The sequence below is a fragment of the Phascolarctos cinereus genome, unplaced genomic scaffold (genome assembly GCF_003287225.1).
Source record: "Phascolarctos cinereus isolate Bilbo 61053 unplaced genomic scaffold, phaCin_HiC Scaffold_2;HRSCAF=192, whole genome shotgun sequence".
NCBI classification, from domain to species: Eukaryota; Metazoa; Chordata; class Mammalia; order Diprotodontia; family Phascolarctidae; genus Phascolarctos; species Phascolarctos cinereus.
Window position 1 is genome coordinate 35,480,636 of NW_027555625.1, and position 19,138 is coordinate 35,499,773.

At 45.2% G+C, this 19,138-nt stretch overlaps 1 protein-coding gene across 1 annotated transcript in view; it reads right to left on the reverse strand.

Annotated features, from left to right (window-relative positions):
- Positions 1-11,035: 11,035 nt before the first annotated feature.
- The window catches only part of KRCC1 (lysine rich coiled-coil 1), a 38,730-nt gene continuing 30,627 nt past the window's right edge, over positions 11,036-19,138 (reverse strand). The window contains 3 exon segments of the mRNA XM_078149293.1: positions 11,036-12,251; positions 12,254-12,582; positions 14,861-14,960. Coding sequence (XP_078005419.1) covers positions 11,809-12,251; positions 12,254-12,582; positions 14,861-14,960 — 872 coding nt within the window. The 3' untranslated portion in view covers positions 11,036-11,808.

Consider the following 19,138-nt stretch of genomic DNA (forward strand, 5'->3'; position numbering starts at 1 on the left):
GTGGCTCTTTAAAATTCCTCAGCTGACTCTGCTGTTTTCCATCTAAAGACTGCCTAAAGAGTATTCTAGTCTATTGGAAGCGAATAAGTGAAAAATCTTCAGCCCTTCCTCCCAGCCCGGCCCTGATGACTGCTCCTGGGGGGCAGGCTCCGGGCCAGATGAGATGAGCCTGGGCCTGAGGGCCCCTGGCTGCAGCTTCTGTTTCAGATTTCCTTTCCTGAGTCGAGGTTACCAAACACAATACAGAGATGGAGACGTCTAGTCTTTGAAGCAACCTTTTGAGTCGAGGAGGTTGGCCATCCTGGGTCCTCAGTCAGGACTGACTGAGGCCAGAAGGCGTGCTTGGAGCAGATAGTCACCAGCTGGAGAAGGAACCCGAGACCTGCCCCGGCTGGCCAGAAGACACCCCAGGGCAGAGTAGAGAGGGGTGAAATGTCACAGTGCTGATTCAGCTGCCCTGAGAGCAGCTTCTCCCAGGACTATGCCGCTGCTTATGGGACTTGTTCAGGTTTTTCTGTCAAGGCTGCTTGTGAGAGCCTTTCTTTTGTGTGGAGGGAATAAGTAAATACCTGTCCCATACCTAATTCTTATTGTATCTTGAGTAGCTTTCTCTTTTCACCTCTTTTCACCATAGGCCTGAGGCCACACTGAAGCCTTAAGTAATTTTGCGTGGTGTCAGAATGGGGTGTAATGAGCCAAAGGGGGTGAGGAGGAGCCTGACTCCCCTTCTAGGTGACTAGGCTCTCCTGGGACTGGCTGTGGTTTGGGACCAGACGAGAGGGATTCCCTTAGTAGAGAGGTGCAGAATATAGTGCCTTAGCCTTGTGGCCCAGGAGTGATTTATTGTAAGACAGGAGATATAGTAAGTGGCACACAGTAGATGCTGTATAAATGTTAGCTATTAGGTATGTAGTATCTATATATATGTGTATGTATGTGTGTGTATATATATATATATATATATATATATATATATATATGCACATATATATAGTTTAGTCTATATATATACACATATATGAGTATAATATATATAGAAATATATATATATATATATATATATATATATATATATATATATATATATATATATATATATATATATATATATATATATATATATATATATATATATATATATATATATATATATATATATATATATATATATATATATATTATATATATATATATATATAGAAATATATATATATATATATAGTATACACACATAGTAGACATTTATATAGCACGTACTACGTACCAGGCAGTATGCCAAGTGCTTTATAATTATCATCTCATGTGGCCTCCACAACAACTCTGGGAGGTAGGCACTATTATTATCCCCAAATGACTGGTGAGGAAACCTAGGCAAATAGAGGTGAAATGGCTTGCCCAAGGTCACACAACTAGTGAGTGTATAAGACAAGATTTGAACTCAGATCTTCCTGATTCTAGGCCTGGCATTGTATCTACTGTTCAGTCTAGCTGCCCCAATACATATGTACATATTAAAAACATATAGAATATATACATATGCCACACACATGTAGAATGTATAGAAATACACATAAACACATGATAGACACAGAAATATATACAATATAAATATACAACACACATAAATATATACATATATAAATGTACAACACATGCAGGAATACATACATATAAAATATAAAACATATGCAGAAATATACACATGTAAAAGTACAATGTACATATGCTATGTATATATGCTGTGTGTATATATAATGTGCGTATATGTGTATATGCTATTTTATATATGTGTGTATATATATATGTACACACACACACACACACACACACACACACACACTGTGACCTGGTCTAAGCAGGCAGAGCTGAGACAAGGCATCTGTTTGTGTGCCCCAGGAGAGGCTGGAGCATTGTGACCATCATGTGTCACTGTCCACGGAAGCCTTTGTGTTTTTGCCATGAGATGCAAGGCTTGACGCGTCCCCAGACGCGACCCCTGAGAGTCAGAGCTGGAAGGGACTTTCGAGGCCCTCCAGGCCAGCAGCCTCACGTTACAGATGAGGACGCTGAGGCCCCCAGATGTCAGGTGATTTGCTCAGGGTTCCACAGGGGAAAGCCACAGATGTTGGGTCCAGACCCTGCTCTTCTCACTACCACTGCCCTGCCCTGGTGGTGCTCGGGACGTGCGCCTTAACAGTGAGAGCACTCACAGAACTTGCAGGTTGGAAGGGAGCTCAGTGATGCTGGATGGCCCCAAAGAGTCCGCCCTTGACGTGTTTGCCAGGGGGTCGTCCAGCAGAGAAGCCTCTATCTCCCGGAGGCCGCCCAGGCTCCATCTGACTCTCTCTAGCTTAGAAGTGTTTCTTGACATCAAGCTTAATTTGCCTGTTGACATTGTCTGTTCACCTCATTGTCCCTTCTCTGGGGCCAAACAGAAAAGTCGGATCCCTTCTATGTGACAGTCATTGTGCTGCTCCTGAGTCTTCTCCAGGCTAACCATCCCTAATAGGTCTTTCAGGGGTCCCCATATAGTGGGCTGGAGACCCTTCTCTATGCTGGCTGCCCTCGGTTGGTAAGACGTTAGCTCACCAATGGTTCTTCCTAAAGTGAGTCACCCAGAACTGACTGCAGCTTGACCAGGGCAGAGTATGGAGGGTCTATTACTCCTTGATGAAGAATAGGACTGTTTAAATGTTCCTCATTGTAACCCCTGTGTGGTGTGTGCCTGCCTTACCCCAGTCCCCACTCTGTGGGGAGGGGTGGGAAGTGGTCTCCCTCCACCCAACAAATCAGCCTGTGTGGGGGTTGTTTACCCACTGGATGGAGGGGTGGGGGAAAGGGAGCCGTGTCTCTGCAGCTGCTGTGGGTTAGCCTACCGCATGTCTTAGGACCGGCACACCTGGTGTTGCTCTCACTGTGGCAGCCCCTGAGAAAGGCTGCCTGTGGTGGGCTTCTTATGAGGGGAACAGTTGGGGGCTGGGAAAGATCCAACCATCACGTGGCAAGTGCCATCAGTGGTGGGATAACTCAAATGCTCTAGGTGTCTGAGCGGGCTGCTAGCCTGGCTCCTTGAACAATGACACGGCAAGTAGACAAGTAGGGTGAAGTTTGGCTTTGCCACTTCCAACTGAGTTTTCCACATACGTAGTCCATATATGGTCATTTAGGATTGGGTGCCGTTCACAGTAAGAGGCCCAGTATTCAGTCTCAATTCAGAGGTATTGGGGCATAATGGGGAAAGCGCCAGGGCTAGAGTCCAGACATCCTGGCTCAGCTGGTTACAAGCTCTGTGACCTTGGATGAATCACTCATTTTTTCTGGGCCTCATGAGTTCTTTTTTTTTTTTTTAAACATAGTTCCACATTAGCCATGTTGTGAAAGAATCAGAACAAAAGGGAAAAACCACAAGAAAGAGAAAGAAAAAAAGAGCAAATAGTCTGCTTTGATCTACATTCAGACTCCACAGTTCTTTCTCTGGATGTGGATAGCATTTTGCATCATGAGACTTTTGGAGATGCCTTAGATGCTTGCATTGCTGAGAAGAGCTAAGTCTATCAAAGTTGTTCATCACACAATGTGGTTGTTACCATGTACAACATTCTCCAGGTTCTGCTCACTTCACTCAGCATCATCCACACAAGTCTTTCCAGGTTTTTCTGAAATCTGCCTGCTGATCATTTCTCATAGCACAATAGTATTCCATTACATTCATATACCACAACTTGCTCAGCCATTCCCCAATGGATGGGCATCCCCTCAATTTCCAATTCTTTGCCACCACAAAAAGAGCTTCTATAAATATATATATTTTTATTTGTTTATTCATTTATTTATTTATTCATTTATTTATTCATTCATTTATTTATTCATTTATTCATTCATTTATTTATTTATCTATCTATCCACTTATTTATTTATTTATTCGTTTGTTTATTTATTTATTCATTTATTTGGCTAGGCAATGGGATTAAGTGACTTGCCCAGGGTCACACGGCTAGAAAGTGTTATGTGTCTGAGGCCAGACTTGAACTCAGGTCCTCCTGAATCCAAGGCTAGTGCTCTATCCACTGAGCCACCTAGCTGCCCCACTGCTATAAATATTTTAATGCATGTTAGTCCTTTTCCCATTTTTATGATCCCTTTGGGATACAGACCTAGAAGTAGTATTGCTGGGTCAAAGGGTTTGCACATTTTTACAGCCCTTTGGGCCTAGTTCCAAATCACTCTCCAGAATGGTTTGATCAGTTCACAACTCCACCAATAATGCATTAGTGTCCCAATTTTCCCATTTCTTCCCCAACATTTATCATTTTCCTGTTTTGTCATGTTAGCCAATCTAATAGGTATGAGGTGGTGTGTCAGAGTTGTTTTAATTTGCATTTCTCTAATCAATAGTGATTTAGAGCATTTTTAAAATATAACTATAGATAGCTTTAATTTCTTCATCTGAAAATTGCCTGTTTATATTCTCTGACCATTTATCAATTGGGGAATGGCTTGTATTCTTATAAATTTGACTCAGTTCTTTATATATTTTAGAAATGAGGCCCTTATCAGAGACCCTGGCTGTAAACATTCTTTCCCAGGTTTCTGTTTCCCTCCTAATCGTGGTTGCATTGGCTTTGTTTGTGTAAAAAGCTTACATTTAATGTAATCAAAATCATCCATTTTTGCATTTCATAATATTCTCTATTTCTTGTTTGGTCATAAATTCTTCCCTTCTCCACAGATCTGACAGGTAAACTACTCCCTGTTCTCCTACTCTGCTTAGGCCTCATGAATTCTTATACTTTCCTTGTCAGGGGCGTGGTCAAGAAAGGCCTGGGAGTATCCTTATCAGTTTATCAGCCAGCATTTATTAAATACCTACTTTCCATCAAGCACTGTGCCGGCTGCTGAGGATACAGATGCAGAACAAAACACTCTCTACTCCTTACCTTCTAAGGCATAGGAATCTAAATTACTAGTAGCTAACATTTACGTGTGGCAGCTAGGTGGCGCCATAGTGCATGGAGCACTGGGCCTGGAGTCAGACACTGACTAGCTGTGTGACCCTGGGCAAGTCACTTCACCCTATTTGCCTCAGTTTCCTCATCTGTCAAATGAGTTGGAGAAGGAAATGGCAAACCACTCCAGTATCTCTGCAAAGAAAACCCTAAATAGGGTCACAATTGAAACAGACATGACTGAAAAACAACATTTATATAGTGCTTACCATGTGCCAGGCACTGTGCTCAGTATTTTATAATTTTTATCTCATTTTGTCCTCACAACAACCCCGTGAGGTGGGTGCTGTGATCCCCATTTTACAGAAGGGGAAATCGACATTAAGTGACTTGCCCAGAGTTACCCAAGTACTAAGTGTCTGAGGCCACATTTGACCTCAGATCTTCTTGACTACAGGCCCAACTCTCAAACTAATGCACCATCCAGCTGCCCCTAACTCTATAGAGTTAATTAGCATGAAGTCTCTGTCTCTGCCACTAACTAGCTGTGACCTTATGCAGTCTCCTCCCTTCTCTGATCTCGGTTTCCTCCTTTATTAAAGGGATGGTTTACCTTGCCGACCTCACAGGGATATGAGGTTCAAACCACTCCATAAAGGACTTTGAAAGAACTCTGATCAATGCATTGACTGATCATGATTCCTTCCGGGGGGCCGATGATGATGCCTACATGCCCTCCATTACTGAGAGGGGTAAGGGACTTGGCGTACAGGGTGAGACACAGAGTTCTGAACATGGGTAATGTGTGTTTGTTTTGGATAAGTATGCCTATTTGCCTTTTTTTTTCCAGTGAGGGGGAAGGAGAGAAAATAATTACTAAAATGAATGTGTACTAATAAATATAATGATCTTGACTATTAAAAATTAAATAAAACAATAGAATACAATGTAGATATAGTATATAATTAATAATATATCTAGTTACATATAATTGTATAATCAAAACACAAAATATATATCGATATATTATATATAGTATATAAATATGTAATATGTAATTGTAATTATATTTCACATATATAATTGTAATCTATAACAACAATATAATAAATAATTAAAGAATAATTAATTTTAAACATTAACAAAAAAAGAAAAACAATTTCTTCCCCAATGAAACATATGGAAAGGAGTATTTTTTTGTTTTTCAAAATTATTTTTATTGACATGTTTTATTTTTATATCTCATGAATTTCTAAATATACCACCCCTATGCCCTTCCTTATAATAAAGATTTAAAAAGAAAGGGGAGGGGGGAAGCAATTGGACAAAAGTAGCACATCCCCAGAGTTTGACAATGTATGTCATATTCCACACGTGCTATAGGGGAGCACTCTTACTGCAGGTCAGTCTCATTATTCTCACGTATCATGCTTCTCTCCCCAACTCTATCATATGATATTTCAGAGTAGGTATTTAAATTCTGAACTTCAAAAACACCAAATGTAAAGGGCATTTACTTATGTATACACACACACACACACACACACACACACACACAGTAGAGCAGAAAAAAAGGGTATTGATTGTACATGAAACTGCAAATCTCTATTATGTTCACTTGGCTTTTCTTTTAAAATTGGCAAGTACGGTATGGTATTTTCAAAGCTGCCTGGACTTCCTTCTGTTCTCTCCCATGCAATAACATCCAGCCTGAGCACTGGCACCAGAATGCAGATCACAAAGCCTTTGCCCTCCACTCTGGGTTAGGACAGTCCTCACCAGAGTACTAGACTTCATACCCGCTTGAGTTCTGTTCCCACCCTGGACACAACATGGGAACGGCAGAATACCTGAATGTCGTCCGTACCCACCCTACCTCCCGCAGTTAGCGAAAGACTAAGATAATTTAGAAAGTCATCCAGCAGAGGAGAAAGCCCCAAAAGGGGTGACAATGTTAACTGCAGCCTAGATATTTTTCTTCGAAGATGCACTTGGTCGTTGGGTTTCTTTGAGGCTATTTCTGTCCTCGAATCAGTGACAAAATGAATCAGTGCTCTGCTGGCCCAGAGAATTTGCTGGCATTCAGGCTGACTTGGCAGAGGACTGGTTTTGAAATGCAGTGCCTCCAAACTTTCTGGGAATTTCTTCCTTCTTCCCTGAGGTTGTTCTTTAACTACTTTGCATCACAGCAGCAGGGACCTATGTCTGTCACTAATTTCAAGGGTGATACTCCCACTGAGCAAATTCTACTGTTAAGCCCCCAGATTCAAATGATGTTTTCCTGGTCACTATAGACCACCCCCACCCCTGGCAAGATCTTATCATCACTGATGGGGACCTTAGAAACAGACCTATGGAGACTTTCAGGGACCTTGGGAAAGGTCCCCTATTCCCCCCAATTCCCGAAACTCCACTATCAGAAATTCACTCCTTTGAATTAGATTTTATCAACCAGTTTCCTTAGAGCAGGTTTTGGCAGAAGGAGAGGAGGGGACAGAGAAAGGTAGGCACTGGGACTGATGAATTAGGTTGCTACCAAAAAATAAACTTGGCCAAAGGTCCACCCTGTCTTGGAGGCAGCCCTCTTCTGAGACTGAGAGCGATCCCAGTGGCATATAAAGAAATAGATGAATTGGGTAGCTGAACGATTGAAAAACACTGGGCAGCACCCAGGGGCTCAGCACCTAAAGTGTATGTTACCAGTCCTTGTCCACCCATGAGGCAAGTGTCCTGTTGCAGTCTAGGGCTATTGGCCACATTTCTAAATGCTTCTCAACAGGCCTGTGAAGAAGTATGTTATATCCCCATTACACAGATGAGGAAATTGGGGGTGACTGATACTGGATCACAAAGCTAAAAGGTGTCAGAACCCAGGCAGTCTGACTCAAGTCCAAGGCTCTTTGCTACCTGTTTAGTTGAGGAACCCAGACCTCCCTGGATGTGTCCCCTACCACACAACTGTCTTCCTCTCTTCCTTGTTCTGTGGCATTGCTGAAAGTTTGGACCCTGCCTCCAAACACTGCCCCCCCCAGACTCATTCCTATGTCGGGGCGGAATCCTGCCCACTTTTAAGTGGCTCTGGGTATAAGATGGATTAATGATAAATTAAGCCAGGCTAACTAGTTAGTAAGGCATTGGGCAGCTAGGAAGCACAGTGGATTCTGGAGTCAGGAAGACTCTTCTTCCTGAGTTCAAATCTGGCCTTAATCACTTACTAGCTAGGTGACCCTGGGCAAGTCACTTAAATCCATTGGCCTCAATTCCTCATCTGTAAAACGATACTCCAGTAGCCTTGCTAGGAAAACCCCAACAGGGGTCACAGGTAGTCAGATGTGACTAAAATGACTAAACAGGAGGTCTAATAAGCAGTTAGGTACGCAAGAATGAATGTAGAGTCCTATTATTACGGTCTTGACAAAGTATTTAAAAATGGATTCATTAAATTGACCCTCTGGAAGCCAGGTGAGACACCTGAAGCCAGTTGGACAGAGAGGGTTTCTGAAACCAGGATTAAGGAGGGCAGTTACTTAATCATTCAGGTGTTTGCAGAGTCCCATTTCACCATGAGGATGGAGGTTGTGGCTGGAATCCCACAAGAAAAGTCCAGAAGACCCACCAAGGGATATAGCTCACAGTCAGTCATTTTGGGGATAAATGGAGTGAGAAATGTAAAAATCAGATGTTACTATAGTTGGAATTCAGAGCCCTCCACAATAGGGAACCACCCTACCTTTCTAGCCTTTTCTCATCTTATTTTCCTCCAAAAACTCTTGCCTCAAGCAAAATAGGACTGTTGGTTATCTTCAAATGGATCCTTCATGTTAAACAAGTCTCCTGTACTTGGAATGTGTTCCTGCCCCTCACACTTCCTGTGTTGAATTCCTACCCACCCACCCCTCAAAACCCACCCCAAATGCCCCAAGCAAGCTGGGGCTGATAGCCGTGATTCATCATGAAGGTGGGTGTCTTTCTCCATTGGAGAAATTCTGAACTTAAATTTTTTTTGTATCTTTCTCATGCATTTATCAGGTACAGTAAGTTCTGCTATCATTACTATAGCTTTGAAAATGCTAATTTGTTCCAATTAGATGGATATATTAGGGAATGATTTGAGCATAATGTAAATTTTGTATTCACTGATACATGATTTCATATTGGAAGATTTTAACCACCTGAACCGAGCCATACAGGAATACAAGACACATGCAAGTACCATTTACTTCTGTTCCCTCTGTGATATCCCAAAAGGCCATGTGTTGCCATTCTTTTCATTTGTAAACTTTTCTAGGTATATTAAAAAAAAAACCCACTCATTCAATATCCCAAAGACGTTAAGTGCCATATTTATTGTGTATCTCCTGGTGTCGTAGGAGCTATGGGTAGAGGAGGGTTGGTGTGGACCCACATACTCCCCTGCCCCCCTCCCCCCATGGTGTCCTCTTCAATCAACAGGAGCGCAGGCTGAGGAATGGCCTGAGGCCCTGGCCCTCACCACTAGTTACTGTAATGTTTACGTACCTAACCATTTAGCATGTCTAAAACCATGCTATCATTTTTATTTAGGTTTCTACCTTTTAAAAAATGCAATAGTGAAAAAGTTGTTGTGTGTTGTGCCCTGAAACCCTCTTCCCCGTAAGCCCTATGGTTTCATGTAGTTTTGCATGAAGGGGTGATCTTTAGCAATGCCCAAGTTGAATTACGGTAGAATTGCCTGGACTTTTGTGTCACGCGTCATAGTTCCTGCCCCCATTCTCAACTGTAAGCCTCATCAGGGCAGAGCCTGCGTCTTACCCACTTCTGGATTTCCTCCCCTGCCCTATGGTCCGTAGGGTTTATGATCATACACAAGGCACTTTTTGAATGGTGCTAGTTTCTCAAAGGTTGGAGAGAGGCGAGCCAAGAGAAACTGTATTACTCTTCAAATACATCTTCCCCCATCATGGCCAGGAATGTTTTCAATTTAAGAGAACACACAGGAAAGGGTACAAGCCACAACAGGCTGTCCTAGAATGCCAGAGGGGCTTGCTTCTGCTAGAATGCTGAAAAATCAGGAGGCAGAATTGGCGAGAAGGGCGAAATTGATGCAAACCTGCTCAATCACTGAGTTTTTCTAGGAGGGAGTAAGAGTAACTAAACCAGGGACTGGGGAGATGAATGGCTGGGCTGGCCTGATGTAGTTCAGGGTGATGGAAAGGGGGTGGGGGAGTGGGAGCCAGGAGGCCTGGCTCTGCCACTAACTGGCTGGGTGACCTCCAGTGAGGGACTTAGCTCTTCTGGGCCGAGGTTTGCTCATGTGTGAAATGACACTGAGTGAGACCATCACCTCTTAAAACGGGGGTCCCCGAGGCACTTCGAGGCCAAAACATCTTCATAGTAACTCTAAAATGTCTTAATTTCAAGTATGGCCAATGTCAATAGCTATAACCTATATAAACAATTGTTCTTTGGGGGTTCTCCATACTTTTTCAGATTGTAAAACGGTCCTGAGACCAAACAGTTTGAGAAATGATCTCTTAAGTCCATTCTATCTCTAAACTCTGTGATTCTATATTCAACTTCCCTAAAAAACAAACATAGCGCTCCAGGTTGATTCCGCCTGTGCCAAAGTGCCTTTCATCCCGGGGCTCTGTTTATCCATGCAGGGACTGAGACTGGGCCCAGGTATGATGGAGAGGCTACACCATAGTCTTGGGAAAGGGTCAACAGCTCTCCACCCTCTGTGTCCACTGGACCAGACTGCTAGTGAGGGTGGTCCCCAAGTACCACGTCATTTCGTGTGCCTGGAAGTCTGGTCTATGATCTGTGTGGCAAGAACAGTGATTTTGGGTGGGAGAACTTCCTGTCCATGTTTCTTGAGGTAGAAAGGATTTCATTAAGCAAGAGTCGATTAATCCAGGGCTTCTTAAACTTTTTTCCACTCGCAACACCTTTTCCCATTTCAGCAGCATGCCTTGGTGTTGTGTGGCCTGGCAGCATGCACAGGTGCAAAGCGCACGTGCTTCACACTGTGCATGCTCTGTGTTCAGAACCAAGGTGACAATGAAGTTGCCCGATGCAGCACAGGCAAGTGCTGCCAGAAACACCTCGGATTCATGATACGCTTGAGTTTTAATTAATTTTGGTTGCTGCACATTCAGAAACCTTTTACTGCTGCCAAACTTTTTGCGACCCCATGTGGGGTTTAACAAGCACTTCTTTAATCACTGCTTAGGCACCTCCTCCTTACCAGCTGTAGCCAAATAACACAGGAATGAAGGACTAAGTCCAAATCATTCGGGGAAAGATACAACTACATTATAAAGGGAAGACATCATTTGCATAGAACAGCATGTAAAATTAGAATATTTTTAATATGAACCCTTCCTGAATGCGGCTGAATTCTGATCAGTATTATTTACTTGAGAACATTTTGAACTATGTCTATCTAACTTTAGCCTATGTCATTTATACTTTCACACCTGGAAAACACATTGTAAATTAAGTCTAAACATGGAAAAAAATAATCCTACACTGCTCCATATATTCTCTTGAAAAAACGATCAAGAAAAACAAAACACCAAACCTTAACCAAAACTAACAGGAACCTAAGCAAGAAAGGAATTTGGAAAGGTCATCTGAAATAAAGGACAACTCAAAGATACCATTGCCACCTGGGGAAGAAAACTAGCCTTCCATACAAAATGAAGCAGCATTACCTGGAAAAACAAGGCATTTTCATGAAATCATTTTTAGAAAATGTTAAGAGAAGTTACTTCTCATTATAAAGTGCTGGAGAACAGGCCGAACACCTTTGGGCATCCTCGTGATGGCTGGGGGTCCGAGGCCATGCCACCCTCAGGTACCTTCCAGCAGGCGAGCGGCCTCAGAAGCCCAGGATGGACTCGTCCCACAACATCTCCTCCTCTGTCCGCCTGGGCAGGGGCTCCTTCTTCTCCTTCCGGTGTCTGCGGTCTTCCCTGTCAGCCGCTACGTCCTGGTGTCTCTTCTCTTTCCTATGCTTTGGCTTTCTGACACGGCTGCCATCTGCCTCTGCCTTCCTCCTTCGGATGGCCCTGTGGTCTCTGCCTGAGTCTTTGTCCTCCATGTTTTTCTTCCTCTTCTTTTCCTTGATCGGCCGGTCTTCTCTCTCCTCCTTGGGATGCCTCTTCTTCCTCTGGTGAATCACTTTTGGCTTTTGACCCGCGTGGCAGGAATCGGTGCTGTTGTCGGAGGAGACGCTGGACAGGCCCGAGTTACTGTCCTGCTGTGTGGGCCCCAAGGCCACTAATTTTTCTGAGAACTCTTCCTTGCTGGGCTGACAGTGGCCAGAAGTTCCAGCCTGAGTCTGCTGTTGTGAACTGGTGACCGATGGTGCAACGTGTTCTCAACCGTTCGAGTGAGGGCACACGTTCCTGGGCAGGCCTGGAAAGTCTCAGGTGGGAGTCTCTGCTCAAATGCCGCCAGCACACTTTGGGGCCGGGCAGCGAGCTCCTCCTTGTCCTGGTCCATCTCAAAGTGCTCCTCCGCCATCTTCCTAAAGTAAGTCTTGGGCTCCAGCCCACGGGCTTTCTGCACCTGGATGTAGTCAGCCAGCTCATCTTGGAAAGAGTGAAAGGCTCTCTTTGAATTCTTCATGAGGTTGACAACCAGGGATTCTCTGAGGGAAAGAAGGGGGAGAAAGGCTGTTATTGGGCTGCTTTGTTTAGAACATGTCCTTTCAAAAGTTCACTAGGCTCAAGGACGCAGTGGGAGCCAATGGGACACAGCTGGATTTGGAGCCAAAGGAGCTGGGTTTGAATGCCAGCTCTGCTGGCCCTGGGCACCTCACTTCCCTCCCCTCGGCCTCAGTTTCCTTATTTGTAAAAAGAGAGGGTTGGCTGGATGATCTCCAAGTTCCCTCCCAGCTCTAAAGCCTGCGTTTCTCAACCGAGATATCACATCCAGAAACAGGCCCAACCCCACTTCCAGAAGATGCCCCTAGTGTCTCCAGGGCACTCACAGACCCCGGAGTCCTCCCTTTGGGCTCTCCTCCCCAATCTCTGCTTAGGAGACACAACTGATGCCAGGATTTCCTGGCCACAGTGGAGACAGTGTGGTCCAGCCTCAGTCCTCAGGGCTCAGATCACTGTCAAAGGTTAGACTAGGGAAGGTACTTGGTTCATGGACCTCTGAAGACAGGCCTGAGAAAAGAGTCCTGGAAATTCCTATGGGGACGTACTATATGGCCAGGGACAAGGAATTTTGTTGTTGAAAAATTTTAGTTTACTAAGTTAAATAAGAATAATATGCATACTTACAGAAAAGGTACTCAGGGTCATCTCATCCTGTCTGTATCTGAAGTGCCCACCTCCTCTAAAACCTTCCCATAAACCTGTCTTTGCCTGAACACTTCCAGTGACAGGGAACTCATTACCTCAAAAGGAGCCCCGCCCCCTTTTCCTCTGCTCTACACTGAGTCCAGCTGTGCCCCTGTGGATGTTCACCTCCTCTGCTCCCATTCCCTCCCCTGAGGGCCAATCAGACTGTGTTATCCCCTCTCAACAACAATCTCATAAATGTTTGAAGATGGCATCATGATCCCCCTAAGTCTTTTCTTCTGAAGGTTAAATTCCCTGACTTCCTTCTTATTACATGGTTTCAAGTCCCCTTATGATACAGGTCATTTCTCTTTGGATAAAATAGCGCTCTTCAAGGTTTCTGAAATGTGCTCAGAGATGGACATTACACGCCTGCCCAGGACAGAGAACAGGGCAAGGATGTCTCCCCCTCCTTTGTGGCTGTCTTTCTTAGGATGAGGCCCAAGGCCACATTCCTTCCTGGGATGCCAAGCTATACCACAACATAGCACACCATGCCCCTCACACTGAGCTTGTGGGCCACCAAGCCCCCTGGGGCTTTTTCCTACAAAATGCCTGGTTGCATCGCCCCTCTCCTCTTGTGTAGATTCTGTCCATCATTCCAGCTGTTCAAATCTTTTTGGATCCTGAGTCAATCAGCTCTGGATCACCTTACCAATATAAGCTGACTGTACAGCTCCATTAAAGCACATGCATGCACTGGCTGAATTAACAAACATCTGGAGGGCATGTAAAAAAACATCCCTCCACGCACGACTTGAGGTGAGATGGAAAGATATTCTAGTCTCCTCGTAAGGGTTTTAATTTATTTCCCCTTCTGTGAACTAGGTGAAAACCAAAGTATTCAGCAGCCTTCTCAGCCTTGTTCTCACTCTGTCAGAGGGCTGGGGGACAAGGCCAGGGAAAAGGAGTGCAGCACTGGCAAGTTTCATAAGAAATCTAAACGAGGGCTTTTATAAAAAAACAAGCACAGCATAAAGAGAGAAAGACCATGGATTCACCCTGAAATGTCGAGGACCTTAATGCCCACGGGAAGGCGGCAGAAGCTCCCAGCAGACCCAGCCTGAGGGACGGGCCTGTCAAGTGCTCCGGAGCCACTGAGCATTTCTGAGTGGAGAGGACTCATTCTGATGCCTCCAGAAGAGACAGAGAACTGCAGACAAGACCAAGACAGCTCGCCAAAAAATTTAGCTCCCAAATTTAAAAAAAAATCAGAAAATACAAATTTCCTAATTAAAAAAAAAAGAAAGAAAACAGAAATGCTGTATTTTGATTTAACCACCACCATTGCAATACCCAAACCCTCCCGGTGCTGACTTCACTGAACAAGTCAGATTACCAGCCCCAGTCCCATGGCCCAGCCTGGCTGAGCTGGCAAGTGCGGCTGCAGTCAGCAGCCCGCCTTGCGGCCAAGGCCAGATGTTCTGGAAGCTTCTTTCTAGAGGCCACTGGGACGCGGGAAGCCAGGATGAGGATGAGGAGCCTCGGGTGTCTGGGGCCTGCTCGTGCAGAAGGAGCGTCTATGCACAGAGGCTCTAGTCACCCATGTCACAGGGGCATCGTCACAGAATTACTTACTTAATTTGATGTTTATTTCCTTGCATGTGGGACTGGTACATTTCTATGGATGTAAGGGTGATACTACAAATGGGACAGATGTAGTTACCCACACCAAGTGCTGAAAGAACACAGAATTCAGGTTAATGTCAGTATGCAGAGACATCAAAAAGAAACCCACTCGTTTGAGCCCATTACCAGGGACCTCTACCATGAGCCAGGCTGCCTAAAGGCGCTGCCTCAGACAGGCCAGCTCTGCCCCCGATGCCTCTCAGCCTGCTCCCCTTTCTAGGATGCGCTCCTGCTCGCCTCTCCTAAGCCCTCGGTGGAATCCAGTACAATCATCATCCTCTCCGGCACAGCTTGTGGGCAACAGACGTGACTGAGCTCAAGATCTCCTTGACGTCCCCAAGCTCAGGACAAGACAACCTGCTTTCAGAGTCTTAGAGATGCCCCAAAGATGATGAAGATGATGATGATGATGATGGCGATAATGAGACTAAGAAAGGAATCCTAGGCTGAGTGTTGGCTCCAGCAGGGTAGGGTGGTCTATCAGCTGCTTCCACCTCCCTGCTCTGCCACGGCCAGCTAAGACCACAGAACAGCCTGGAATCTAACGAGACCCCTGACTTCCGCTGCCTTTTCCTCTAAGCTGTCACTTCCTCCTTTATCTATTTTCTTTCTCTAATATGATGGTCTTTTCAGCTTGTCCCTTTTCCCTTATGCTTTATTATCCAGCTCCGCCCCCTACCAAAGCAGAACCTGAAACATTCCCCAAAAGGTTTAAAAAATACAAAATCCATTCAGGGGTCCTTGGGTCCCTGTTTGTCGTTTTTTTTCCTTCTTTTGTTAGGCAGTGGGGTTAAGTGACTTGCCCAGGGTCACACAGCTAGTAAGTGTTATGTGTCTGAGGCCAGATTGAACTCAGATCCTTGTGACTCTAGGGCTGGTGCTCTATCCACTGCTCCACCTAGCCGCCCCAGATCCCCGTCTTTCGCCAGCTGTTTCTGGCAGGCAGAACTCGCTAAGTCCAAGTACTCAATCAAGGCAAGGGGACTTAATCCTGTGCCCCTCCCCCCCAAGATTTTCATGCCCAAAGTCCCAAACAGCGAGCTCCTCCCTCCAGTCAATGGGCTCTCCCGTCTACCCTCTGTGATAGCCCCTGCTGTAGTGGAAGCAGGCCTGGGCTCTGCTCACAGCTGCCATCAACCAGCCTCCACTCATGGCCTTGGCTCCCTCATCTGTAAAACGAGGGGTCAGAATCAGATGGTCCCTAAGGCCCTCAAAGCCCTACAGTGTAAAGGTTTTAACAAAATTACTCAGGAACATAGGAACGGCTCAGTTATATCTGTTGACTCCCATGGGGCAAAATCTTCTTTTAAATGGAGGAGGGGGAGCTCAGCCAGAACCTAAAAGTGTTACTCTAATCAACCAGCCGCATACTGAAATAGTAACTTGTAAGAGAGTTCATCAAGAGATGATGAAGCTCACGAGCCATGCCCACCGACCTTGTTAAGAGGACAGAGTCTCAGTGGCTGGGCGTTGCCCCAAGATGAATTCTTTGGCTGAAGCAGCTTCTTAGTGGGGGTGGAGAGGGAGAGAGAAGGAAGAGGACCCAAGCATTTCTGAAGCTCCTACTACGTGCCAGGCACCACACTAAGCGCTTTACAAATACCGTCTCCTTTGATACTCCCAGTAGCCTTGGGAGATGGGTGCTGTTATTACCCTTATTTTGTAGTTGAGGAAATTGAGGCAGACAGAGGTGAGGTGACGTGGAACTCAGGTCTCCCCGACCGCAGCCCCATGCTTTGGTTAGCATGACGTCCAATGCGCCACCAAGTCTCTCTCAGAGGCTGGACTCCAGCCCCAATCTTGGGCGCCAAGAGGCGCCAAGGGGCAGAACTGTCCCAAGATGAAATGACTGGCTTGGACTGTTGGTAGGAAGCACCATTGGGGCGGAACCCTTGTCTCTACAATGGCCCACAAAAGCAAGCTGATACACCTCACGCTTTCTTTCTGACTTTTTCCTTCCACCATGTTTTGGGAGGATGGATCCTGAGAGAACCACAGGCTGGGGGTGGGCTGGGGTGGGGTGTGGAGAGGCAGGATTTCTTTGCCTCCCCCAGAAACTATTAATGAGGCACAGGCGACTATGCGTTCCTGCTCTCGTATCCCCAGGGGAGATCTTCTAGCCACTCCTTGCTTTTTCTCTTCTGAACACAGTTCAGAGACCACACGTGAGAGTGAGTGTTCCTGGCCCAAGAGATGGAAACAGGTGGGACAGCGGTGGAGTACCCTTAAGAAGCCCACTGGAGCCAGGTGGTCTCCTCTTGAGGAGGGTTCCTGGACAAAGCCCGTCCTGCATCACCGCCTTCTGGGCAGCACTAGCCTGGGGAGATGGAGTGGGATGGTGCCCCAGGTAGGAAAGTCCTGGAATCTGGCCTTCTGGACCAAAGGAAGGAGAGGGATGGATCCAGGTGAAGCTAACAACATGTGCGAGCAGTAGAGTAGGGGGAAATGAGCCAGCTGAGGCAGGCTGGCAGCAGTATCTATGAAGGACTTTGCTGGTGCCAGACTAATTTGTTTGGACTTGATTCTATCAGCACTTCTTAAACTGTGAGTCATGACCCCATCTGGCAAAGTAAAAGGTTTCTGAGTGTGCAATGACCAAAAATTAATTAAAAATTGAATGGGTAATGAATCCGAGGTGTTTCTGGCAGCACTTGACCATGCTGTACTGGGCAATTTCACTGTAGCCTTGGTTCTGAATACAAAGCATGCACACTTTGCACTGCACATGCCCTCAGACCACACAAAGTCAAGGAACATTGCCCAAATGGGAAAAGGGGTCTCAAGGGGTTGGGAGTGCAGAAAGTTTAAGAAATCCTGTATCTAGATCAGGAGGAGGAGGAGCAGGGCTGGGGTTAAGAGGGAGGCTGTGGCCTGGAAGGTAGAGGAAGGGGCAGAAATGGAGGTAAGAAGGCAAGATATCTGGTCTTTTGAGTCCAGTAACCTTTCTACTCCTCTGCTACTTCTATCTAGTAATCTTTTTATATTCAAGATTTTTTGGCCATTTTTTTGTATCCTGGCACTTAGCACATTATCTGGCACACAGCAGGCACTTAATAAATGCCTGTTAACTTGACAATGCTAGTGTGTTCCCTTTTAAGATTATTTCCCATCGACTCTGTCCATATCTTGTACATATAAAGTTGTCTTGCATGTTGTCTTTTCCATTAGACTGGGAGCTCTGTGCAGGCAGGGGTAGTTCTTCCTTTTTTTGTAAACCCAGTATTTAGCACAGTGCCTGGCACATAGTAAGGGCTTAATAAATGCATACTGACTCACTGACCATCAAAGGACACTAACTTAGAGAAAACAACAGTAATCTTTTTTAGGGTAACATAAAAATCTTTTAAAAAAATAATTTCAATGAAATTGTCCTATCTCAGAGCTGGATAGGATCTTGGGAGCCAGCTAGGCCAACCTGTACCAGAACCCAAATCCCCTCTATGACATCCCTTTGAGGCAAGGGGTCATTTAGTCTTCACTTGAAGACCTCTAGTGAAAGAGAACTCCTTGGTTCCGAGGAAGGCCATTTTACCTCTGGGCAGCTCTAATTAGCTCAAACTGTCTCAATCATATCTGCTCATTCTTTCCATGACTGGGATGTAATTCATTTGGGCCTAGTGATTGTACCCACAAAGGGCAGCTGGGTGTTTTCTTATTCTCTCCATCAATATCTTGGGTTTCCATTCCCTATTATCCATTTCTGTTTTCTCCTCTCCCACCCAAAGATCCCTTCCTGTGGTAGAGAAAGTAGTTAGGCTTGCCTTCTCTCCAGCATCAGTCAGCCAAGACCCATCAACCTTGACCAGTCGCCCAGTCCCTTCCTTTGATTCTCTTCTCCTCACAGTATGGAACTGACCTAGACTTCTGGCCTTGCTTCTCCCCTTCCTATCTTGTACATGCTTTGTGTTCCAGTCAAACTGGACTAATAGACTTCCATCTCGGCGCATTCACAGCAACAGGGCTCCACACTTGGAACGCCCTCCTGACCTCGTCTGCTTCGCAGAATCTGAAGTGTCACCTATGTGACCCCACATCTCTTTCCCAACTGGCTTTCTTCCCTTCTCAAATTACCTTGGCCTTACTTTTGGCATGTGTGTTCTATTTCCCATTAGAATGTGAGTGCCTCAGGCCAGGGCCTTTTTAAATTTGGGTCTTGTTTGTGTGTCTAGCACAGTCCAGCTTTGCACAAAGTGAGTGCCATTTAAGACGTGAGCATTTACTGAACAG